The sequence below is a fragment of the Maylandia zebra genome, linkage group LG20, assembly GCF_041146795.1.
Source record: "Maylandia zebra isolate NMK-2024a linkage group LG20, Mzebra_GT3a, whole genome shotgun sequence".
NCBI classification, from domain to species: Eukaryota; Metazoa; Chordata; class Actinopteri; order Cichliformes; family Cichlidae; genus Maylandia; species Maylandia zebra.
In genome coordinates, this window is record NC_135186.1 from 15,431,071 (window position 1) to 15,457,259 (window position 26,189).

Genomic DNA, 26,189 nt, shown 5'->3' on the forward strand with positions numbered 1-26,189 from the left:
CACTGTGTGTTTAACTTTGCAATATGGCAGTCAAAGTAGAGCACATGGTATTATATAGCAGAACTGTATGCGGCTCAAGCGGGGTAATATTTCACTGTACGTTACATAGGATAGCTCAAACCTATGGTTGTAGAAGTGTCTCCCACTGTGTGGAGGATTTTATAGCATTCTTCTGAGTGCCACGCCCATGCCGGAGCAGCAGGAGGGCCTTGCTTCTCAGATTTCACCCTGAAACGTTCAGATACGACCTGTTGAGAGGAAGCAGGCTTCAAAGTGGAGCAGAAACCTGCGCATGTTGACATCCCGCCTCTGGAATGCAGTGCGGAATAAACTGGACTCACCGAACCGCCAGGTAAGAGCTCACCTGGCCGCTCTGAGAGCGACCGTGTTAGAAAACGGCCAAGTGCGTTTGTGACGGTGTTCTTTTTATTCATTCCGAGGTGTTAGATAAATGACCTACTGTAGCCTGTACCTACGATGCAGTGCATTGTTTCAAGCTGCTGAGAAAAAAAAATCCCAAACACCTTGACCTGCGAGACACCTACCACACAAAAAGCAAACTTGTGCTACTTTTGTGGTGCTTGACACCAGTTAACGTGTTGCACTGTGCGAGTTATGTGTACTTTAAAAACAAGTATCGGTATTTAATTATCAGTCATTTAAACATGAATTACCTTTATTTTAGATATATCTACGCAGTTATTGGCGTGCTATATTGCGTCAAAACAGCTTCCTCCAGCAGCTAATTTCTTAACAACTTTAAAGAATTCACTTATTTAACATTATTGTAAAACGTGTGTACATTAAAATAGTTGTCAGTATTTAATTCGACGTAAATTAAATATATATTAAGCGTTTATTTTAATTATATTCAACAAGCTACAGTTTTATATCCGGTGGTTATTAGCGTGTTCTACTAAGTGCGTCAAAAGCATGTTTCATCATTTAAATTGCTGACTTGTTGTTTCCAGGTGTATTTACCTCATAGCTCTTACCAGCTGTCTTAAAACCTTCTACCTAAGGTGAACCATGACACTGAAATTTGATATCCAGGGTCAAGTGTTGCCACCTGGGTACCTAACAGTTAGCCGGAGTTCAAGCTATTTCGTGATGGTGTCATTTTTTTCCTGGTGAGGTCACTCCAAGGGCAGTAAAGGCATCCAGAAATGAGTGACTGTATACCCTGTATAAATCCAGTCTTTTAGATTGAATATTTCCTTTTATGTCTTTAACACCAGTGCAATGATTTCTTGTCTTATTATTAAGTAAAAATAATTTGTAGAATAAGCCTGTGGCTTTGGATTCATTCAAGAAAAATGAGTTCAAAGCAAAACTAAAGGACTTCCACAGGAACTGCATAACATTACTACTCCTTTGCTCTCTGTCTGACAGGCACATCAATAAGTGCACAATGTGCCACTCAAGCACTGACTTTGCAACATTCAGGCAAGCAGGCACATGTGAAACATGAGAAAACTATACAAAAACCCCCAATGTAGTTCCATCACATACTTCACACGATGACATCGGATAGGCATGTTGGAAATGTCTTTTAACACTCATCGTACTGTCAGGGGCCCGTGCAGACCCCAGAGGTAATTTTTTTGTCATATATCAAATGTATTTTCTTTCTTTGTCAGTCAATTAGTTCTTAGTAAAGTGGCATGGACATAGTCATGCCACACATTAAAAGCAGAGCTCATACCGCTGCATGACAATCCCCAATCTGAGTGGCAACTAAATTAACTTTAGTTATCTCTAGACATTTCTGCTTCCTGCACAATCATAGTAATTTGGTTCTTTGCACCGCCTGCAGAAAGTCAGGCCGCGCAGACAGGACTGCCCTTTATCACTGATTCATTTCATAATATTTATGCACAGATTTTCTAGGCACAGCCAAGGTAAGGGGGGGCGTGGAGGGTTCAGTGGTCTCAGGATATCATCTCGGTTTTCTACGGCTTGGTGCACTGCTACTGGTACACTGGTCTTTATAGTTCAATCTATGTCCCAACCATCACCTGTGGTTGCGAGCTCTGGATAGTGACGGAAAAATGAAATAAAAGCAGAAATGGGTTCCCTCTGAATCATGTCCATGCTCTCCCTCAGAGGCAGGATGGGAGCTGAGTCATTAGGGAGGCACTTAGAGTGCAGCCGCCATGCCTCCACATCCAAAGAAGGCCGTTGACGTGAGTTCAGGGATCCTCACCACCTCGGACTTTTCTAGAAGGCAGACCCAGGACATGGTAGAGATTGTTTCTCTGGGTTGGTTGGTTGTGTGTTTATCTGAAGCCTGATTGGTTTCATCATATAAATACAACAGAAATAATGTTTATTTAAAATGATTGAAAACTAAGTGATTCCACACTCAAAAGATCATAAATAAGCTTTTAAGTAACATGAATTACATTTTGGATAAAAGATGCAAGTTGTTTTAAAGAAAAGTACAGATTCTTGTTTTATATAAAATATGCATATTCATTTTTAATTAATTTGAATTAATAATTCTTTTAGATGACAATAACTATATAACTAATCCATGCATATTAAATATGTCGGTAGGATGAGGGTTAAACTCTCTTCTAATGGTTGCCTGTTGTGCTTGAGACAAGCAAGAAAGTTCAGGCAGGAATCCATTAAAATAAGTCCAAAATGCTAACAATGAGTGTTCAGCGCTGTGAAGAAGTATTTGCCACCAGCTTTCCATCCCATACATCAGATGTAAAACTAACATAACATTTCATAAAAGGTACATCACACCAGCAGTCAAACATGGTGGTGGTAGTTTGATGATCTGGGGTTTAAAGTATGAAAAATGCAACAACAACAAAAAGGAATCAGGGGGTGGGCAAATACTTTTTCACAGTACTGTATGTCAAATTATTGTTAATATAAATTATTACAGTGAAATCAGTATCTTTGGGTCTCTGTATGTGTGTTGATATTTCTCCTTATCTCTACTTGTGTTTCCATGTCACACTTCACCAGTTAGCTGTGGATAAGCCGAGCTGGTCTGTGAACTCCAGCTGTGTTAACTGTGTCTTTGTTCAGCCTGTGTTTGTTGAACAGTGTTCTTATTCACAAAGAACAAATGACATTCCTTTCGTCCTTGTTTTCTAAAGATCATCTTCCTACAGTTTTACAGGGTTTTTCAAAATTACAAATTCTAGTAAGATTTTTGGGGAACAAAAAAAGCAGACGCTGAAATTCCTAAACTCTTTGCAGTTTGATCCTGAGCAATATTCTTAAACCTTCCCTTTACATATAAAAGACTCCTTGAGAGGGCTTTTAGAGCAAATCATGCATGTGACATGCTGCTGGTTGCCTAGCTGGTTGTAAATGTTCTCTCAGTTTTAGTTTAGTTGTTTTGTTTTCTGTTGCCACCCCACCACATTTTTTAAATGTGCTGCTGGCACCAAATTGAAATGAGGACAGATTTCTTAAAAATCAAAAAAACTGAAAAGTACCAATTTAAAATTTTTAATCAAAACTAATTTGGCTATTTTTGATTAAAGGCTTTAAATTTTTTAAATTCTTTGTGATTTACATGGTGTCTGAACTTTTCTTTTTTTTTATGGAAGTGGGATTTTAAAAAATTAGTTTGGTCTTTTAGCTTTGAGCAATAAATTATTGTTCTTAGAAGATTCCAAGACTCCAAATAATGTTCCTTCTTTGGAGTGTAAAAAACACAACATTTGATATATATAAAATAAGTTCAGTCCTGGGATCTAGAATTAGTTGAAGGTGTTTAATGGATGTTGTGTAAAGTGTTAATGGGTCTCAGACAGAAGCATGGTAGGTTTACGGCCTCTTCAAGGGCTGTACATTTGTTAATATTATAGCCTGGTGTATCATTAGCTGTGTTGAGGTCTGTAATTGGACAAAATCAGGCACATCTGTAGTCTGAGTCAGACATAAAAATTTCCATGGGAAAACTACCTGTTTTTTAATAGCTTTTTTTCCCCCATTATGTTGATATGAAAGGTATTCCAAAGTAGAAATATATATTTCAAATGAGCTATACAAATGTAGAATACGATTTATGACTGGTTCATTTGTTTGATTTATAAATTCTAATCTGATCCACAAATCTTATATTGTGAAATAGAAAATTAAAAAACAAAATCTGAAAAGCTGAAATAATTGAACTCAAAAACACACCATCATGAAAAATTCATTGTTTGTTTGTTTGTTTTTTTACATGTTCAGAAGGTCGAGCAGGTCATCTAATAATCAGGAGTTTGGTGGTTTGGTCCCTGGCTGTTCCAGACTGCATACAGACTGTCCCTTGGGCAAGATACTGAGCAAGCTGCTGTCTGATGTGTTTATCGGTGTATGAATGTGTGTGACTGTGGGAATGAAGGAAGTTGCATAAAGTGCTTTGAGTGCTCAAAGAGCATAGAAGAGCTCTATATAAGAACAGTCCATTTATCATAGATTATCTAGTGCTGTGTGAATTCCTCTTACCTGTTCTTAGCTGAAGCAGAAACTGTGTGTGGTCTTCTGCTGCTGTAGAACATCTGCTTCAAGGTTCGATATGTACATTTAGGGATGCTCTTCTGCATGCCCTGGTTGTAAAAATCGACTTTATGAGTTACTGTTGCCTTTTTTACCCAAAGAACTGCTGCTCACTGGTTATTTTCTCTTTTCAAACCATTCTCTGTAAACCCAACAACTGTGCCATGGTTAAAGTCACTTAAATCACCTTTCTTTATCATTCTGATGCCTGGTTTGCTGCCAGCTTATTGGGCAGGTTAGATATTTCCGTCAAAAGTCAGTCGAACATGTGTACCTAATGACGTGTGTGTGTTTGTGTGTGTTTGTGTGTGTGTGTGTATGTAAAAATAAGAGCATACATAAATGAAATAATACTGACAGCGTTATTTTTTATATTTCTAGACTCCACTCATGTCTCCTCACCTCCTTGCTACATCATTGTCATCTTCCTGGCTAATGCCATTTTTCCTGCTCAGTGTCCTGCTGCTGTCTGCTGCTGTCCATGGCCAAGGTATACACATATATCTAATAATCATTTGACTCTTACCAAACAAGCTAATAGTGAAGTCGCATTGATGTCTTGATGGTCTGCTGTGTAGCTTTTGCACATAAATGTCTTGTACCCACAAACTTTGGCATAATGTATCTACTTTGTGTTCTGTAGCATTTACCCACATTTATACAAACAGTTATTCCGACGTTCTATGCATTTGATGTCTGTGCTTTTGAGGCTTTCTGTGTGTCACTGTCATTGTGTATCCACACAGTGACAAGAAAAATCAGGTTGGCACGGATGGCAGAACCTTTTTTAATTGGTACTGTCAGCATACAAGTTATCGGGTCAATGATTTTATTTGAATTCAAGCATCAAAACATATTTGCTATGAAGAGAATGATAGCGAGGTCTTTTTCTCTGGAAAAGCAGTCACTCCCAAAACCAAATGAACTGAACTAATGTAACCATATTAGTCATAATCATCCAAAGACTGTGTTTCTCTATAGCACAGTTTTTATTATGCTGAATGTATGTATTTAGTTTGATAATGAACAACTCACCATGTCACAATGAACATATAAGGACAAACCAATTACTTTGAGGTATTTTTGAGACTTTGCTAGTTTCCATATTTACTTCATCGTGAGCCGGGTGGCGGCCAGGAGCGGAGGCCCTGGCGGACCGACCCCCGGCTGCCAAGACTGGCAATAGGGACATGGAATGTCACCTCTCTGGTGGGGAAGGAGCCTGAGTTGGTGCGTGAGGTTGAGAGGTACCGGCTAGATATAGTTGGGCTCACCTCTACGCATTGTCTGGGCTCTGGAACCAGTCTCCTGGAGAGGGGCTGGACTCTGTCTCAGTCTGGAGTTGCCCCTGGTGAGAGGCGGCGGGCTGGGGTGGGTATTCTTATATCCCCTCGGCTTGCTGCCGGTACGTTGGGGTTTTTCCCGGTGGACGAGAGGGTTTGTTCCCTGCGCCTTAGGGTCGGGGAACGGGTCCTGACTGTCATCTGCGCTTATGCGCCGAGTGGCAGTTCGGAGTACCCAGCCTTCTTAGAGTCCCTGGGGGGGGTGCTGGAAGGTGCTCCACCTGGAGACTCTGTTGTCCTGCTGGGAGACTTCAATGCTCACGTGGGTAACGACAGCGAGACCTGGAGGGGCGTGATTGGGAGGAACGGCCTCCCTGATCTGAACCTGAGCGGTGCTTTGTTATTGGACTTCTGTGCTAATCACAGTTTGGCCATAACGAACACCCTGTTCGAACATAAGAGTGTCCATAAGTGCACGTGGCACCAGGATGCTCTAGGCCGTAGGTCGATGATCGATTTTGTAATCGTATCACCAGACCTGCGACCATATGTTCTGGACACTCGGGTAAAGAGAGGGGCTGAGCTGTCAACTGATCACCACCTGGTGGTGAGTTGGATCAGGTGGCGGGGGAGGACGCTGGACAGACCTGGTGCACCTAAACGCGTAGTGAGGGTGTGCTGGGAACGTCTAGCAGAGGCCCCAGTCCGCGAGATCTTCAACGCACACCTCCGGCAGAGCTTCAACAGCATTCCGAGGGAGACTGGGGACATTGAGTCCGAATGGACCATGTTCAGCGTCTCCATTGCCGAAGCTGCTGCATTGAGCTGCGGCCGCAAGGTGGTTGGTGCCTGCCGTGGTGGTAATCCCCGAACCAAATGGTGGACACCAGAGGTGAAGGGAGCCACCAGGCTGAAGAAGGAGGCCTATCGGGCTTGGTTAGCCTGTGGGACTCCGGAGGCAGCCGACAGGTATCGACAGGCCAAGCGGAATGCGGCTCGGGCAGTGGCTGAAGCAAAAACTCGGGTGTGGGAGGAGTTCGGAGAGGCCATGGAAAAAGACTTTCGGACTGCCTCGAAGAGATTCTGGCAAACCGTCAGGCGTCTCAGGAGGGGAAAGCGGTGCTCTACCTGCACTGTGTATAGTGCTGGCGGAGCGCTGTTGACGTCGACTGAGAAAATTGTCGGGCGGTGGAAGGAATACTTCGAGGACCTCCTTAATCCCACTGACACGTCTTCCGGGGAGGAAGCAGAGTCTGGGGATGAGGGGTGTGACCCACCGATTTCCGGGGGCGAGGTCACTGAGGCAGTTAAACAACTCCTTGGTGGCAGAGCCCCTGGTGTCGATGAGGTCCGCCCCGAGTTCCTGAAGGCTCTGGACGTTGTAGGGCTGTCTTGGTTGACACGTCTCTGCAATGTTGCGTGGAGATCAGGGGCAGTACCTGTGGACTGGCAGACCGGGGTGGTGGTCCCCATCTTCAAGAAGGGGGACCGGAGGGTGTGTTCCAACTACAGGGGGATCACACTCCTCAGCCTCCCCGGGAAAGTCTATGCCAGGGTGCTGGAGAGGAGGGTTCGTCCGCTAGTCGAACCTCGGATACAGGAGGAACAATGCGGTTTTCGTCCTGGTCGCGGAACACTGGACCAGCTCTTTGTCCTCTCGAGGATACTTGAGGGTGCATGGGAGTTTGCCCAACCAGTCTACATGTGTTTTGTGGACCTGGAGAAGGCATTCGACCGTGTCCCTCGGGGCGTCCTGTGGGAGGTGTTGCGCGAGTATGGGGTGTCTGGCCCATTGCTACGGGCCATTCAATCCCTATACAACCGTTGCAAGAGCTTGGTTCGCATTGCCGGCAATAAGTCGGACTCGTTCCCGGTGGGTGATGGGCTCCGCCAAGGCTGCCCTTTGTCTCCGGTTCTGTTCATAATTTTTATGGACAGGATTTCTAGGCGCAGCCAAGTGGCGGAGGGCTTTCGCTTTGGTGGCCTCAGAATCTCATCTCTGATTTTTGCGGATGATGTGGTTCTGTTGGCTTCATCGGGTGAGGGCCTCCAGCTCGCACTGGAGCGGTTCGCAGCCGAGTGTAACGCAGCGGGAATGAGGATCAGCACCTCCAAATCTGAGGCCATGGTTCTCAGCCGGAAAAGGGTGGAGTGCCCACTCCGGGTCGGGGATGAGTTCCTGCCCCAAGTGGAGGAGTTCAAGTATCTCGGGGTCTTGTTCGCGAGTGATGGGAGAAGGGAGCTGGAGATCGACAGACGGATTGGGGCTGCGGCTGCAGTAATGCGGACGCTGCACCGGTCAGTCGTGGTGAAGAGGGAGCTGAGTGTAAAAGCGAAGCTCTCAATTTACCGGTCGATCTACGTCCCTACCCTCACCTATGGCCACGAGCTGTGGGTAGTGACCGAAAGAACGAGATCGCGGATACAAGCGGCGGAAATGAGCTTCCTCCGAAGGGTGGCTGGCCTCTCCCTTAGAGATAGGGTGAGAAGTTCGGCCATCCGGGAGGGGCTTAGAGTAGAGCAGCTGCTGCTCCACATCGAAAGGAGCCAGCTGAGGTGGTTCGGGCATCTGGCAAGGATGCCCCCTGGGCGCCTCCTGGGCGAGGTGTTCCAGGCATGTCCCACCGGGAGGAGGCCCCGGGGCAGACCCAGGACACGCTGGAGAGATTATATCTCTCGGCTGGCCTGGGAACGCCTTGGTATTCCCCCGGACAAGCTGGAGGAGGTGGCTGGGGAGAGGGAGGTCTGGACCTCTTTGCTTAGGCTGCTACCCCCGCGACCCGACCTCGGATAAGCGGATGAAGATGGATGGATGGATGGACTTCATCGTTACTTAATACTACATCCCATAAAAGAAACAATCTGCAAGTCTCAAGGAACTTATTATATTTTGAGTGTTGAACTAGGGCTGCTCGATTATGGCAAAAATGATAATCACGATTATTTTCACTGAAATTGAGATCTCGATTATTTGACGATATTTATTTAACCCTTTAAGACCTACTATAGAACCAAGTCCGCCAGAGCTTATATTATTTTTTTACATGTTGTAGTGCCATTTGTGGAAGCATTTCAAGTTTCTATTTAACTGTTATAGCCCATATTTTAATAATATGTATGCATTAAGTCCATAGTAACTACATTAATTGCAAAAAAAGTGCAATAAACTACAAAAAAATTGAAAATCGTTTTTGGTTTTTTTACATATATTTCTACTTGGAGAAATTTAAGAGGTTTATCCCTCAAAACTTTAAATACAAAAAAGTTGCAAAAAATAGTTTACAACAACAGGAAATTTAGTTTGAGTGTCTTCATAGTTTTCTTTTGGAGATACACCAATTTTTATATACTGCAGGAAAAACCAAAAAAACAATCCTATGATGCAAAAACAGCAGGTGCATCAAAATAAACTATTTCCAGCAGTGCAATTTGAGTTCTAAGCATCCCAGAAACTATTCAGAAAAGTCAAACATGACCAGTATAGGCTTTTAAGGCCTACAAGTTAAAAAAAAACTACATTTTCCGTGAAAATGACGTCACTTCCAGTTTCGGCCAGGAAATGGCGAACATGCGATAGTTCGCGCTGACGTCTGTTTCACTGTGGGAAGTGTTACGAACAGCTGATCGGATCGGCAAAGCGTGTTTCTGGAATATTACGGTTTTGTTCCTGCAAGCGCTTTTTATGCAATTTTTGCAAAGCTATATGTGGAAGGAACCCGTGACCGAGGACAAGCTGATGGCATAAGATGTAAGTACAACAACTCCGGTTTCATATGCAAAACAAATTATTGCGCTAGCTTACACGGTTCAGGTTCTACAGGGATTTAAAAATAGTTACACAAAACGGAGCGTGCTGCTTTGACCGGCTTTAAAGGGTTAACAATGACTTTAAAAAATAATATAAAATAGTGTGCAACACCACTGAAGTTTTTTTTTTTACCTCTCTTTTCAACCAACGGCAGTCACTCTCCTCTCCAAATAACTTCTGCTTAGCTTTCCGAGCTTTCCGAGCTTCCCTCGGGTCCTCTTAATCAGCGGTCTCCAACCTTTTTTGCGCCAGGACCGGTTTATAAGGTGTCGCGGATAAATGAGGGAGGGGCTAATAATCGGCTCAGTCATTTTTAATGATCGTTGAAAGCCCAGATCATAATCGTGATTAAAATTCGATTAATTGAGCAGCCCTATGTTGAACTGGAAATAGTAGGCAAATCCAGCTGTTCTTAGCCCATAAATCGTAGAGCACAATACAGATACTGTATTTGGCTGCATAACTGCCTGTCTGTCTGGAAAAGTTGTTGTTCTTAGTGGATCTGTTAGACTGTTAGTCCCGTCAGTCCCTATGTGATTCCCTGCCAGACACACATGTAGATGAAGACCCCCCAGTGGCCCCTGGGCCCAGTACACAGTCGCAGACAGAGGCCTTTACATGGATGCTTGCTAGTCAGGAAAGGATCTGTTGAGTGCTGAGGGTCATGTGTTCACACAAGTTATAAAGTTCTGTAATTCATGCTGTTCATGTCTTCTTTACTTCCGTTTTGCATCCCCTCCCCTCCTTCCCCATCTTCCTCTCCATCTATAACCCCACTGCATAGTAAATACAAAACCCTGTCACAGTGTAACTTTGTGACGTTCCTCTGACACGACCTTTGAACCTGCAGTCTCCAACTGGCGTCCTGTTCCTGTTTCTATGCTAGATGGGAGGACAGAGCATGCTTTGATGGATGCATGATGGAAACATGAAAGACACTGCTTGTTGGGGAAAACTCTGCTGGAAATTATGTAGATAAAGTCAGAACAAGAGATGAATTTGATGTGTTGAGAAGGAAGTGAGAGAATGGGAAGAATGAAGAAAGTTTCACTGCTTGTGTCTTTGATCTTTGAAAAGTCTGCAAATGTCATGTCAACTTTTTCCCTTGACCCAAGTCTTTAACCAGAAAAATGCGCTAAACATTTTAAAGCCAGATATTTTTTATTCTTCTTTTTGTCTCTGTCAAGGTCGTCTTAAGCTGACAGTCCTGTCTGAAGACAGACTGCAGATGAAGTGGAAGGAGGCTGATGGGCCTGTTCAGGGTTACAAGGTCAGAGTGAGACCGATTTCAGGTGAGAGTTCTTCAGCTGTGAAGAAAGTCCTCTGACAGCAGAGTTAGGAGCTCCTCCAATTTGATATACCTACAAAGTCTATCTAAAAGCCTTGGAATGAAATTGAAAGTATGAATCAGGTCTTAGGCTGAAATCACATGTTGTCCTCAGAGTAGGAAAAATAAGAAAAACAACAACCTTGGTAGCGTTCACAGGTGGTACCCACTGGTCATCAAGGTTTGGGAGGATTAAGAATATCACTTGATAGGATTTTCTAAAAGAAGAGAACAAACACCAAAATAGCATTTTTAAGACCAATACCAATATTTGGTGATTTAACAATATATTATGAGAATTTTTTTTTTCATCCACACAAAGCGTAAACAGATTTCCCTAACTCATGTAAGTACTCACTAAGATAACAGTACAGTTACAAATACGGTTCTTTTACTCTTACAACTCGTGGACTGTTCATTTACATTTTGGTTGTGTTGGCAACGCGTGTTGCCAACAGGAAGTTGCAGAGTATCCTCTGGTAGACAAACGGTACAACATCAAAACTCGTAACATGGCTGAATGGTGTTTCTTCTGTACTTTCTTTGATTTTTATTTATCAGCCACTGCAAATGCTGATTCATCATATTGGCCGATATGTTGGTTGGGCTCTACGGTCAATGAACAGGCACTGCCACTTGATTGATTTAATAAGAGATTTGTCCTGTATTATTGTGCAGAGGTATTTTAGTATAATGATGCACATCTGGTGTGTGAAGTTTTTGCTTCTCTGTTAAATGTTCCAACACCGTTTTGCACATCAAGTAAGGTTGTGTTTGGGAAGCAACAGGAACACACTCAATCCTGAAAATGCTATGTAACATTTTCCTATGGTTTCCAGCAGTACACTCGCTCCCAAGTGTCTCAAATGTATAATAATTATACGTTTTTAATGACATAATAAACATCATGAAGTTTATTCATAAGCTTTTATTATACCACACATCCCGTCTAGTTTGAAACTGCTTAAAAATGGGTTGGTAAAGTATTCTTTTGCCATCCAGACTGCCAGCTCTCTTGCTTTGCAGGTCATAATTTGGATAAAAATACAGCCCATTCTCCTCCCCTCTATCTCCACATCTGTGATTTTTCCTAAGCATTGTTTTCTCTTTGTCGGCATTTTAGCTCCCATTCCACACAGCGCAGCTAAGTCTAGGCAGGTCTAAGAGAGAGACAGAGATGAACTTAAAAGAAGAAGTTAATGCAGCACTTTTGTAGTGTGTTTAAAGTTGTAGGATGCCAGTAAGAGAATGAAAAGGTTGTGCTGAAAGGATTAAAGCGGTAAGGCTGTCCAATTCTGCCAAAGTCATTACAAAGAAGTGCCCAGACTTTCAACAGGTATCTGGAATTTGAAGGATCAGATGAAAATGCACCGTAGAAAGTGTGTAAAAGTTATTTTTTAGATCAGATGAAGAAAAAGTAGGAACTGTTGGCTGTTCAAAAGACCCTTGTTAAGATTTAGTCCTGGTCTTTTTTGGTTTTTGTTCCAGAAAAATATGGCAGTGGTATGAAGTTTTGTTCACTGATTTATTGCTTACCTAATAACTTCAGCAATAAAAAATATACTGCCTAGTTTTGCATGATCCACTAAAATATATTATATAAAATATAATATAGAAGTAAAAATGTTGACCTCGTATGTCAGAATTATACATAAGAAGTCAAAGTTTTGACTTACGAAGGCAAACAAAGGAGTGATGTCAAAATTGCAGAGCTGGTAAGTTTTTGAGCTCACATGTTTCTAAAATTTGAAATCAGTAATTTGTATATGAACTTTCTAAGTTGATACATCACAATTTTAATTCATTAATGACTATTTATCTCCAGAAACATGCTTCACAAATAGTTGCCATTTCTATTATGTTTCCTGTTGAATTCAAGCATAATTCAAGTTATGCAAACTCTGTCTTCAATGTCACACAGTGATGTGTTTTTATATAATTCGCTTTACATATATAGAAAGATTAGTCACCCCAAATGCTTGTTTTTTCCAGAGGTGCCACAGCCAGAGCTCATGTTGACTACCACCCGGGGCCGGGCAACAGTGGCAGGTCTGGACTCCAGTCAGGAATATTACCTCCAGGTCCTTGTGCTCAATGGGACGACAGAGAAACTTCTTGCAAAGAGACGATTCACAAGTAAGAAAGACAGCAGGGTTGATCGGAGAAATGGAGACAATTTAAAATCGTCTGTCTGTTGTGAGACTATATATTTAGCATTTAGTAAGTTTATATATTAGTTTTATATATAAACTAAGTTTCCTACTTACAGTGTAAGTAAGAAGCTTTTTGTATGTTGAGCAGAGATAGTAGTAGGAGATAATAAATATATTTGAGTTGTTGAGAGTAATCAAGAGGTTCATGTAGATTGTAATGTTTAAATGAGTGACAGCTGTCATCTTATATAATATTCTGAAGATCATTTTTTTACACATGCAAGCCCATAACCTCACGCTCACAGTGGCTGAGTACTAATATTACCAGTTGGATTACATGCTTGGATTGAGTGTTTCTCCAGGATTGTAAATCTGCCTTCTGACACAAACTTACTGGTAACGTTACAGTCGATGATGGCTTTCTGGGCCAGAGAGCCTCTCACAGTCACCCACACTGCGTGACTGTGTTTAAGCAGGAGCAGCTTGCAGGGAGGAGAGCAGATTTAATTTAATTTAATTCCTAATGACAGAAATAGTAGGATTCATTTTAATGAAGGGTCACTTGTGTTTGGAGGCTTAGACTCGGTCATTGTAGCCCGTTGGGTTGTTTTCCTCCCCAGTTTGTGAGTCCCTTTCACAGTCGACATATTGTAAAGGTGTAAATGATTCTCTCATGTGATTGTGTTATATTTTCATGTAGCCTCTGGCTGCTTGCAAAGGATGAAAGAAGTATTAGATTACTGTGTCGAGGTAAGCGTGTCCAGGCAGGCCAGAAAATGCCTCAACTTGGAAATTCGGAACGCCGGCTGCCATGTTGGAATGATGGCAGTCTGGGAATTCTTTCCTGATGTGTCTTGATCTTATTTTTACTCCCTCAGGGTCCCTTACTTATTTAATACTGTTACTGTGTCAAGGCAATTCTTACTTTTCATCCTCATTTGCAGCTCTTAATAACCCATTTTGTATTCACAATATAACATAGAAAACATAATAAATGTTTAACTGAGAATTTTTGTCCCTTAATTCCAGACAAAGATATGCTAAAAAGACTTTTGGAGATCTTACAGTTTTTTCTCCTTTTGTGTTTGCATATGAATTAAAGCAACTTTTAGCACAGTGAATAACCGGAGACAGAAGTGACTACAGTGGGCTCATAAAGGTTCTTTGACCTTTAACCATGAGTCTAGTCTAGAGTAGTTTGAGTTGTAGTCACATGTGTAATCCATTGTACCACTAACTGCATATATATATATATATATATATATATATATATATATATATATATATATATATATATATATATATAAAACACCCAGCACGCCCCTGCGGGCGGTTTATCCTTCAAGCTCGGGTCCTCTACCAGAGGCCTGGGAGCTTGAGGGTCCTGCGCAGTATCTTAGCTGTTCCCAGGACTGCGCTCTTCTGGACAGAGATCTCCGATGTTGTTCCCGGGATCTGCTGGAGCCACTCGCCTATCTTGGGAGTCACCGCACCTAGTGCTCCGATTACCACGGGGACCACCGTTACCTTCACCCTCCACATCCTCTCGAGCTCTTCTCTGAGCCCTTGGTATTTCTCCAGCTTCTCGTGTTCCTTCTTCCTGATATTGCTGTCATTCGGAACCGCTACATCGATCACTACGGCCGTCTTCTTCTGTTTGTCTACCACCACTATGTCCGGTTGGTTAGCCACCACCATTTTGTCCGTCTGTATCTGGAAGTCCCACAGGATCTTAGCTCGGTCATTCTCCACCACCCTTGGGGGCATCTCCCATTTTGACCTCGGGACTTCCAGGTTATACTCGGCACAGATGTTCCTGTACACTATGCCGGCCACTTGGTTATGGCGTTCCATGTATGCCTTGCCTGCTAGCATCTTGCACCCTGCTGTTATGTGCTGGATTGTCTCTGGGGCATCTTTACACAGCCTGCACCTGGGGTCTTGCCTGGTGTGATAGACCCCAGCCTCTATGGATCTTGTGCTCAGAGCTTGTTCTTGTGCTGCCATGATTAGTGCCTCTGTGCTGTCTTTCAGTCCAGCTTTGTCCAGCCACTGGTAGGATTTCTGGATATCAGCCACCTCCTCTATCTGCCGGTGGTACATACCGTGCAGGGCTCTGTCCTTCCATGATGGTTCCTCGTCTCCCTCCTCTTTCTTGGGTTTCTGCTGCCTGAGGTATTCACTGAGCACTCGGTCAGTTGGGGCCATCTTCCCAATGTATTCTTGGATGTTCGTTGTCTCATCCTGGACTGTGGTGCTGACACTCACCAGTCCCCGGCCCCCTTCCTTCCGCTTAGCGTACAGCCTCAGGGTGCTGGACTTGGGGTGAAACCCTCCATGCATGGTAAGGAGCTTTCTTGTCTTTATGTCAGTGGCTTCTATCTCCTCCTTTGGCCAGCCTATTACCCCAGCAGGGTACCTGATCACGGGCAGGGCGTACGTGTTGATGGCCCGGATCTTGTTCTTACCATTCAGCTGACTCCTCAGGACTTGCCTGACCCTCTGCAGGTACTTGGTGGTTGCAGCTTTTCTAGCGGCCTCTTCATGGTTCCCATTCGCCTGCGGGATCCCCAAGTACTTGTAACTGTCCTCTATGTCTGCAATATTGCCTTCTGGTAGTTCAATCCCCTCAGTTCTGACTACCTTCCCTCTCTTTGTTACCATCCGACTACACTTCTCCAGTCCGAACGACATTCCAATGTCATTGCTGTATAGCCTGGTAGTGTGGATCAGTGAATCGATGTCTCGTTCACTCTTGGCATACAGCTTGATGTCATCCATGTACAGGAGGTGGCTGACAACTGCTCCGTTCCGTAGTCGGTATCCGTAGCCAGTCTTGTTAATGATCTCACTGAGGGGGTTCAGGCCTATGCAGAACAGCAGTGGGGACAGAGCATCTCCTTGGTAGATCCCGCACTTGATGGTGACTTGTGCTATGGGCTTGGAGTTGGCCTCTAGTGTTGTACGCCACATCCCCATTGAGTTCCTGATGAAGGTTCTTAGGGTCCCATTGATCTTGTACAATTCTAGGCATTCCAGTATCCAGCTGTGGGGCATTGAGTCATAGGCCTTCTTGTAATCAATCCAGGCAGTGCACAGGTTGGTCAGTCTGGTCTTGCAGTCTCGGCTGATTGTTCTGTCTACCAGTAGCTGGTGTTTTGCGCCTCTGGTATTCTTGCCAATTCCTTTCTGTGTCCCGCTCATGTATTGACCCATGTGCCTGTTCATCTTAGCCGATATGATGCCTGACAGGAGCTTCCATGTAGTACTGAGGCAGGTTATTGGTCGGTAGTTGGAGGGGACCGGTCCCTTCTTGGGGTCCTTGGGGATCAGGACCGTCCGGCCTTCAGTTAGCCATTCCGGGTGTCTCTCGTTAACTAGCAGCTGGTTCATTTGTGCTGCCAGACGCTCGTGGAGTGCAGTCAGCTTCTTCAGCCAGTAGGCGTGAACCATGTGTATATATATATATATATATATATATATATATATATATATATATATATATACACATATATATATATATATATATATACACATATATATATATATATATATATACACATATATATATATATATATATATATATATATATATATATATATATATATATATATATATATATATATACATATACATATATATATATATATACACATATATATATATATATATACACATATATATATATATATATATATATATACACATATATATATATATATATACACATATATATATATATACACATATACATGTATATATGTATATATATGTGTATATATGTATATATATATATACATATATACACACAGATGATCAACATTTCTCTCTTCTAGTGCAGACTCTGCGGGAGGAGGAGATGATCCGCAGTGGCACCAGAGAGCACAGGAAGAAGTTGTTGCCAGGTGGGTCAGGATCAGGAGAACTGGAAGATGCAACAGAGGCTCTGCTGGATGTACCAACAGTTCTGTATCCAGAACCTACGACTACCACTCCTGCCTCTGCCAGTACTACAGGTAGTTTATGGTGGTAGATAGCATTAAATATGAAAGACAATATTATTGTTGACAATTTTAGACTCTCATGTTTTCCCTTGATGCTAACCTTTTAAGCAGCAACATATTATAAAATGGGTTGCTATGGTCACAAGGGATAGTAGTGACCACTATATCACAGCCACTAGTTTATTGAATATTGTGCTTGCTCCAGTGTAATCCTTTATTAGTTTCCTAAATAATGGCGTGTGAAGCAACTTAGGTTCCATGGATATTTATCTAGCTCTGTGCACCATATACAGAGAGGGCGCCAACTATGAAAAGAGGCCCCTGCTCCAAAACTGACACCTTGAGCATTGACTGAGATTTGTAGCTTCCCATATGGACAACTCAAATGCCCTCTAGAAAAAGGTTTTACTGTCAAAAACTTTGAAAAAATCTCGAAAATCCCAAATAAATTCTACCTTGTGCACTCAGTAATTAAAGTAATGAATTCATTCATTAGTTAATTCATTTAATTGATTAATTATTATTTTAGTAATTGAGGATGGAAAGAAAAATTAACCCCAAATTGACATTCATGCCCATGATGAGTGTATATAAGCTTGTGACCATAACTCTATATTAAAAAAATAGTGAGTCCTGTACGTTTTTTGGGGGGTTAAGGTGTTTTCTGACAGCTCTTAGTGACAAAGCCACACAAAACAAAAACATAGAGCACACAACATGTTCTTGCCACGATTGGTTAGTTTGAGACATGTTATTATTCATCAGAATAATAGATCTCTGAATACTACGTGCTTTGCTGATGATATTAGTGTTTTGGGTAAAAGTTACCACAAAACAACACAAAGCAGAATAAGGACACAGCCAGTGGCGTGATCAGATAGGACACATATATTTTGTCTCTTTCATGGATAATGCTTACAAAGCTGACTTGAGCTAGCAACAAGCTCACATAATCTGAGCCATAGTCATACATGTTTTCTTTTGCACTACATTGGCTGCTGGCAACTATTCACTCCCACACAGTTTCATAAACAAGTCAAAATACTTACTGGGGAAAACTGTGGACTTTTTTCTGACTTTATCAAATGTTTATCATGAAATGAAAATGTTTATTTGTTAACAGCTAAAGAAGGTTTTCTCTCACTTTCCCTTTGATGCTTATGAGCTCAGACTAATCTAAAGTCATCAGATTTCTTGTCATGCACAGCCTCATCTGGTCCCCTAAACAATTTTGGCTTATCTTACTGTAACCCCACCCAAGTGGTTACTATTACCTCTCTTCTCCAGAGCCTCCAGTTACAGATACCCCCTCTGAACTCCCAGATAAGACCTCTGAGAAAAGTGGCAAAGAGAAGAGGAAGAAGAAGAAAGAGCGGGATCGTTCCAAGATGGAGAACAAGGAGGAGCAGGGAACAACACAGGGTGAACCAGCTCAGGAGAAACCCCGAAAGAGCCCATTTCCCACCCAGCCAGGTACCAATAAACAGTGCCCTCCAGTGTTACATAAACCTGACAGAATCTCCAATCACAATAGCAGTGATCACTCATTTTAAACTAAAGTAATGTCTGGCCTCCACCAGCTTCCTTCTCTTGTAACTTAACAGTAAGTGTTTGAAATGTGATGACAGTGTTTAAAGGGGGGAGGGACAGCTAAGCGATAATGACAGACCATTCTGTTTGGCTACAGGGCATTTGTTTCGCCTCTGTCCTTTATAATCGAAGGAAAGAAACAGACGTTCACATGCATGAAAGCTCACTCCTGCATCTGTGCACCATGTCGACACATGTACACAATAGTTAGACGCCTTCACGTTAAAAACAGTTTTGGTGCCATCTGTTTCCTCATTTAAAGTACGTGTGTTCTTTACATCCTTTGCTTCTTGTGTTATTTATTAAGGTATGTCTTCAAGAAAACCATTTGAATGTGCGAGTGATGCAGCTGCAGACATCGTGTTGTTGGTGGACGGCTCCTGGAGCATCGGACGCATTAACTTCAGACGCGTCCGAGACTTCTTGGAGGGCCTAGTGACACCTTTCCACATTGGACCGAATCACATTCAGATTGGTGAGAAACAGAGCGTGGAGTATGGTGGTGAAAACATTTCTCATCACTAGCATTGTGAAAGTCATAGTAGATTTCAAATAGAAGTATTGCCACACTGTAGATGTCCTGACATCATCATTCACACTGTTGCAGGAGTATTGACATCACTCTGTTTCTCTTTTTGCTTTGCTCATTACATTTCTGGCCTTCTGGTTGTTATTGTAGGTTATTTTTATTGTTGTACTCGCAGATTTACTACTGTCACTATTGCTCACATATAATTTACTACTACATAATTTTATAATTCATGTTTATACTTTGTAAAAAATATAAATTATACACAGTCAAATGTGTAATGTAATAAAAATTGTAATCTGTTGTCATCGGGACACATAACATTTTATATACTTTATGGTGTATTTTCCAGCTACTTTTGTTATTTGATTGGTTTTATTACTGATCCCTGATCCTGAACCTGTTCACAGTCTCAGGGAAACAAATACACACAAATGTTTGTATTCTTTAGCGTGGGCCTACAGCTTTCTCATTTAATCCAAAGCGCCTGTGTTCCTAAATGAATTAGATTTGGTATGTATACTTAACCAAACAGCTTGCAAAAGTTAACAAGTCAAAGAACGATTCATAGACTAGGTTCATAGTGTTTCCTTTAACATAGTTATTTTAAGCATATAAATAATGAATAGCTGTTACAGTGACTGCTATTGAGCCATCATGCAACGTTTATTGCTGCACTGCGCAGTCTTTATTAAAGTTTTATAGTTTTATGTTGAAATGTTACTGTAACCATCCAGGTATTGTTTACATTGTTTACAAATCAGCTATTAACCATTTTATAAAGGTTATTAGTCAGTATTTCATAGATTATTAATAGTAATAAACTATTAACTAACGGTGACTTGACTACGAATTAACTGTTTATTATTAATGGTCTATATAAAGTTTCCATCCTACATTTCTCAAAGTCCGTTTGCGATATTTTACATCTGACCGTCATGTGGGAAGAGGCTGACCAGGAGAACGGGGTTATATAATGTGCCCACATGGCAGCCAAGGCTCGCTGCTCCTCCCTGTTAGTGGTTAGTGTATGAGCTGCTATGTGTCATATTACTGGTTTATTTTCATCCTTTGTGAACATTTATGAATTCAATTTTTTGGTCCAGAAATCACCCAACTAATGTTACATGTGTTTATTTGTTTAGATAAAATAAGTTCTACCATGTTTCATACAAACGAAATATCCATCTTGTCATGCGCCGCGGCGCGCGTGCACAAAAGATCCAAATGCAGACTCAAGCGCTAGCAGAAAAGGACACTTTATTATAATAACAAAAGGCGACCCGGGAAAACCAAAGGAGCAAAACGAGGAACTAAAAAACCCGGGGAAACAATGATGCGAGGAAGCCGGAATCGGGTCCGTGGGAGGCTGCAACAGAAAGGGGAGAAGATTACTAGGGAGCTGGGAAGCGGAGGAAACACATCAAAACTGAGTTAGACCAGTTGGCTTACGATTAGAGCGGGACCGTGGGAGCTGGGGAGGGAAGTCCGTGAGAGGGAAATCCGTGGAGGTAGTGGATGGGCCAGATGATGCACCGGGTGATCCAATTGAGCAGGAGGACAGGCAGGTGGCAGACGCTGAATGCCGGATCGAAACCTAGACACAAGTAAGCAGATTTAACGCAGCTCCAACAAGATATTAATGCAACGCTTTCGCGGGAGTCTAGTTACCACAGAGAGGTGATTAACGGACTGGCGTGGAGCATCCGTCAGCGCCGGGTTAAGTAGCTCTTCAGGTAATCACCCCGATGGAGAGCAGGTGTGCCGGTGACGGCCCAGCCTGGGGGTGTGGCTACCCGCGCATCACACATTCCACACACAGGACCACGGACCATGACACATCTATCCATTCATCTTCTTCTTCACCTGTTAATAAAGTCAAGGTCACAGATATAATACAGATACTTTGTTTTAGTCATGTGAAGGGAACCCGCAAAGTAAGAATTCCATTGCTCTGCGTAACTATTTGTGTTTTGCGGTGTACATGACAGTAAACATCTTGAATAAGTCCTGCTGTGATAGGGTGAGAGACTGGGGACACTGTGAACAGGCTGCTAGGCTATCACAGGGCTCAAACAGAGACAAGTCAAATCAATATTTGGCTTGTTCCCATTTGTGCATGAAGTTATTAAAATATCGACTTTTACTTACCATGCCAAGGTTTCATGTCATCATCCCCTGATGTGTGCAACACTTTATCATATTGTGCTGCCTTCATATAAGGTGCAACAACACTATTTACACCCATTATTTCCATAAAAAATGCTGTAAAACCAGCATCATAAACAACCTTTTGTTGTTTATGAGGTGACAACAAAAGGTAAGGACAATTAAAGCACAGACATATTGAAATGGATCACTCAGAGAAGAACTTGGCGGTCTTTTTGATTCTGTCTGTTATGAACTAACATAGATGATAAAATCATGTATAATTTAGAATCTTTGTTTTAGGACTGACACAGTACAGTGGAGACCCACGCACAGAATGGCACCTTAACAACTTCACCTCTAAAGAGCAGCTGTTGGAGGCAGTGAGGAACTTCAGATATAAGGGAGGAAACACATTTACAGGTACACACTCAGCTGATGCTGTTTGATACTGCATGTGTACCGTGCATTTGTCAGTGTCTAACCATGTCTCCAGGTCAGGCACTACTCCATGTCATGGAGGAGAACATGAGGTCCAGTGCGGGTGCAAGATCTGACACTCCGTTTTTTCTGGTGTTGTTGACTGATGGGAAATCTCAGGATGATGCCATTGCTGCAGCCACCCGGCTGAAAAATGCAGGCATTGAAATCATCGCTGTCGGTAAGATGGGCAAGTAGAGCAGGTCAAGTGATTTCCTTTTTTCAATTTAGCCTTTAGACTAAAACTACTTAGCCATTAGACTAGATTCAGAAGGGGTTCCACTACTTATTTTAACATGTTATGTCCTTAGCTGGTTAAACTAACGCACAACTTGGTGTTATTCAGGTGTAAAGAACGCTGATGAAGCGGAGTTGAGACAAGTGGCCTCGGAGCCAGTGGATCTGAATGTCTACAATGTTAATGACTTCCCTCTGCTCAGCAAGCTGGTGGCACGCCTGGTCCACATATTGTGCGGGAGGATAGAGGAGCGTGGCATCACAAAGCGTATGCCACCCATCTTTGTAGCTATCTATGTTTTTCTGCCTTAAACTGAGTTGTTTTTAATGGCATCAGATGTTTCCTGGAGATTTAATGCTCTGTGTTTCTGTGTGTTCAGGAATGGAGCCTGGTTCCACAGCAGATCCGACCCTCTCCTACCCCAGTCCTACTGATCTCCGGTTTTCAGAACTTGGTTCCAGAGAGGTGAAGCTTCACTGGACCAATCCTGTGAAGCCGGTCCAACAGTACAGAGTTGTGTACCACAGTGCTGAGAGTCAGAGTCCACAGGAGGTTAGCATCTTGCCTCTTTTCACATGCTGTAAATAAAAATGGGGTTAGGCACCACTCTACATCAAGTTTAGCATTTTTGCTATTGGTATCTTTGTGATTGTTTTAATATGGTTGTGATCATATCTGGATGAGAAGGTTGAGCTGAGGCATAAATGTTAATGCTGGTAGGGGCTAGCTAAATGTTGAACATAACAAAAGAGCAACCACCTGACTTTAAAAGTATCCTATTAACTCCTTATTAAAAAGCATTGTTTACTGTCTGATACATAAAACATTTCAGCCTCTGACTTATTTCCTGTTATGAATGTGAATGTGGTTTAAAGTTCTACATTACTTGACTGAGAGATGAATGTGAAAAAAGGCGGTTTTAACCTGTAACTGTTTGCTAGGCCTCTCCTGAGCTGTGGATGATATCGTGGTCTGTTCATTTTTGATATACAAGGTTTTTTTCCCCTGTTTTGAAGCCTGTCTCATGTTGCTATTTGGACTTCAGTTCTGGGGTTGGAGCATTCACTTTCACTTTCTAGCCACAGAGGCTGCTGCTTGGTTCACAGGCACTGTTGCCATATGGGTTTAAAGCACAAGGATGGTTATGTAAACAAATCTCAACTGTCAATGTGAAGATTTTACAATTTCCAGGTCCAGAAATGAACTTCACTGCTATTACAAAAATTCCTAGATGTATATATGTATATTCCTAGATGATTCATAAGGTATAAAAACCCCCAGAATGTGTAGAACATGTAACATGTGCTATGTCTGTCCAGCAACAATAAGATCCTTGTTTAGAGGAACAGCAAATACTATCCAGTGCTGCTACATATTCTTTGGGTTTAGTTGTCGGATCGATCATATGTATGTCACGTCTTATGTATGATATGTTTTCAGACTATTAGTCTAAGCAGTGCTTTGTTTCCAGGTGGTGTTACCTGGCTCAGAATCTGTTGTGCTGCTGGAAGGCCTCTCCTCTCAAACTCTGTACCACGTCTCTATCTTTCCCGTGTATGAGGACAACGTAGGCTTAGCGCTCAGAGGGACTGTCACAACATGTAAGACTAGCATCAGTGTTAAAGGTGCTAAAGATTGATAGGTATAGAAAGTTAGCACAAATGTAGAGTAATTCCAGCTCCATCCTTTATGAAATGTGGTAATTTTGTCATAGGTGCTACAGTATCAGTAAGTATGAAGTTGCTGTAGTCAGCAGAATTCCCTTAAATTATATTCTGCTGATAACAAGGAACAGTCAAATGTTATTTTCATTATATCACTTATATAGTGAGTTGGCAAAAACAGCTTTTAGTGTTATAAAAAGAATTCCCTAAAGCTATATAGATATTAATAATACTGGTACCCTGGGCAGTTTATATAGTAAGTTTCATCCAGATTGAATAACACATCTAGGGGAAAAAACATACATTGAATAACACATCTAGGGAAAAAAACATACATATACTACAAGCATCATAGTGAGGTTATAATAGTACAGTTACACATGTGATTCATTATTTAAAGGAGTTAAAGTTAAAGCTACACCCATGGAAGTTTGGTTGCTGTCACTGTTACTTTACACACCATGTGTACTCAGCAAACAAAGTACTCAAAAGTGTGTATACTACAAAGACATGTCTGTTTTCCTCTTAGTGCCACTGGCCATGCCTGCCAACTTGAAAGTGACTCCTTCATCTTACAGCACATTGCAAGTGAGTTGGGGTGCTGCACCCGGCGCAACACAGTACTTGATCCTGTACTCAGCACTCAGCCACGGAGAGCCTGATGATGCCAAGGAGGTGATGACAGAATGTGTTGACTATATTTTGCTGCTGGTTAATGATACAGAAAAAAGTAATACCTTGTAATTGCAGCTTATTGTTCCTAAACATTCATCTTCAATAACTCGCCGTCATTTTAGACTACTGACTGCTAGTGGCCTATTACCACATCACAACAACATCAGTGTTCAGCCTTACACTAATGTTGGCAGATACAGTCCCAGTACAAAGCACTGCGCTCAGTAATGAGATGGATGAATGATGTTGTTTCTGTATTTGCAGGAGAAATTTGGTGCAGAACAAACTGTGGTGGAGCTGGCAGGATTACTGCCAGCCACAGACTACTCTGTCACTCTTTATGCGCTTTATGAGGAGGAACCCAGCGACCCTGTCACTGCTGTTACCACCACATGTGAGACATTATCTAAACAGTCTAAGACCGGATTTTTCACTTTCACTTACACTGTGTCTTTATGATTTCCTATTTTAACGTTTCTCCTTCTCCACCGTTCTGCACTCTACCATTGTTTCCTCTGCTAAAATGGTCAAAGATCAGCCTTCTGTAATATAGACATTGGTAACTGTACCTTTCCAAAGTTACTTCAGTACACTTGAGTGCACTTTCAAAGTTCTTCTGCTTTCGTTTTTTACTTTGCAGTCCCCCTCCCAACACCACTGAGTGTTCAGTTCCCGATGGTCACCCACAGTATGATGAAGGTGAGCTGGGTGCCCGGGGCTGGGGATGTCCCCGGCCATAGAATCACCTACAGCACCAACCACGGCAGTGATGTCAAGCAGGTACCTTCCCAAACAAGCCAGTCTTAAAGGATAGGTAACTTAGCCTTGTAACTCTTCAGGAGACTACACAATTTCAATTTCATTAGCACCTAATAAAATGGCATGTTGTATCTGGGTTCAAGTTTTTTAACCAGTTTCTAAAAGCTCACTTTTACTACCATTGGTAACTCATCAGTAAAAGTGTGCTCTTCCTGCCATATGGAGTCTAACTAGTGATGCTCAGTGGAGTCATTTGTTTAACCTGGTTGTACTCTATGGTGTGGTTGTGCCTCAAGTAATGAAAGATGTTTCCATCTTTAGTGGGGACAGTTTTCTTGAATATTGTGCAAAGAATTGTGCTTTATTGGAGGTCTGACATCTTGTTGCCAAGTACTAAATTACCACTTGTAATTTACCACCGCCACAGTGTTGTGCTCCAAATAGGCTGATATGACAAGTGAGTCATGTTTGCAGTCATGCAGTTTCTCTCTGATAGTTAATGGTTTAGTAAAGTTAATAAAGTAAAGTGTAGCTTCTGTACTTTAGACTAATGTACAGAAGCTTCTGTACTCTGTCCCATTTACTGCATTAACAGTTCAAAATGTTTGATAAATGAAATGCTGCCTCAGCCATGTCAGTCATTGATATATATTAAATATCCTTCCAGGTGGAAGTGACAGGAGTGAACTCAGTGCTGGTGCAGAACCTTTCCTCTCTTTCCAGATACCTCATTTCTGTTCAGTCTCACTACGCACAAGGCCTGTCTGCAGCGCTCACCAGTAACGTCACCACACGTAAGACAAAATATTTGTTTTTGGCATGAAGGCATCACCTTAGGCTACATTTGTTAGATCAAACTGACTTCATGTTGTCTTTTTTATTAATAGTTTTTTGGGTATAAACTTGTTGATGCAATCTTTGCTATCTTTGCTCTTTTTCCATAGATTGAACTGAGGAAATGGGAATAAATGGTGTGTTTTTGTTGCAGGCTGCTAGTAAAAAAGTGCTTAAAGAT

At 42.1% G+C, this 26,189-nt stretch overlaps 1 protein-coding gene across 4 annotated transcripts in view; it reads left to right on the top strand.

Annotated features, from left to right (window-relative positions):
- The first annotated feature begins 241 nt into the window (after positions 1-241).
- LOC101480832 (collagen alpha-1(XX) chain) overlaps positions 242-26,189 on the top strand; it is a 45,057-nt gene continuing 19,109 nt past the window's right edge. For 2 of the 4 annotated variants that reach the window (XM_076878402.1, XM_012923051.3), the window contains exons 1-16: positions 242-352; positions 4,897-5,005; positions 10,794-10,898; positions 12,926-13,069; positions 16,924-17,103; positions 18,379-18,564; positions 18,989-19,156; positions 21,662-21,781; positions 21,855-22,019; positions 22,185-22,343; positions 22,456-22,628; positions 23,548-23,677; positions 24,270-24,415; positions 24,680-24,809; positions 25,056-25,195; positions 25,842-25,968. In XM_076878402.1, the coding sequence (XP_076734517.1) occupies positions 293-352; positions 4,897-5,005; positions 10,794-10,898; positions 12,926-13,069; positions 16,924-17,103; positions 18,379-18,564; positions 18,989-19,156; positions 21,662-21,781; positions 21,855-22,019; positions 22,185-22,343; positions 22,456-22,628; positions 23,548-23,677; positions 24,270-24,415; positions 24,680-24,809; positions 25,056-25,195; positions 25,842-25,968 (2,242 nt within the window). In that variant the 5' untranslated portion in view covers positions 242-292. Of the gene's footprint in view, positions 353-4,896; positions 5,006-10,793; positions 10,899-12,925; positions 13,070-16,923; positions 17,104-18,378; positions 18,565-18,988; positions 19,157-21,661; positions 21,782-21,854; positions 22,020-22,184; positions 22,344-22,455; positions 22,629-23,547; positions 23,678-24,269; positions 24,416-24,679; positions 24,810-25,055; positions 25,196-25,841; positions 25,969-26,189 lie in introns of those variants that run through there. The other 2 variants (XM_076878403.1, XM_012923052.4) reach the window with 2 other exon arrangements.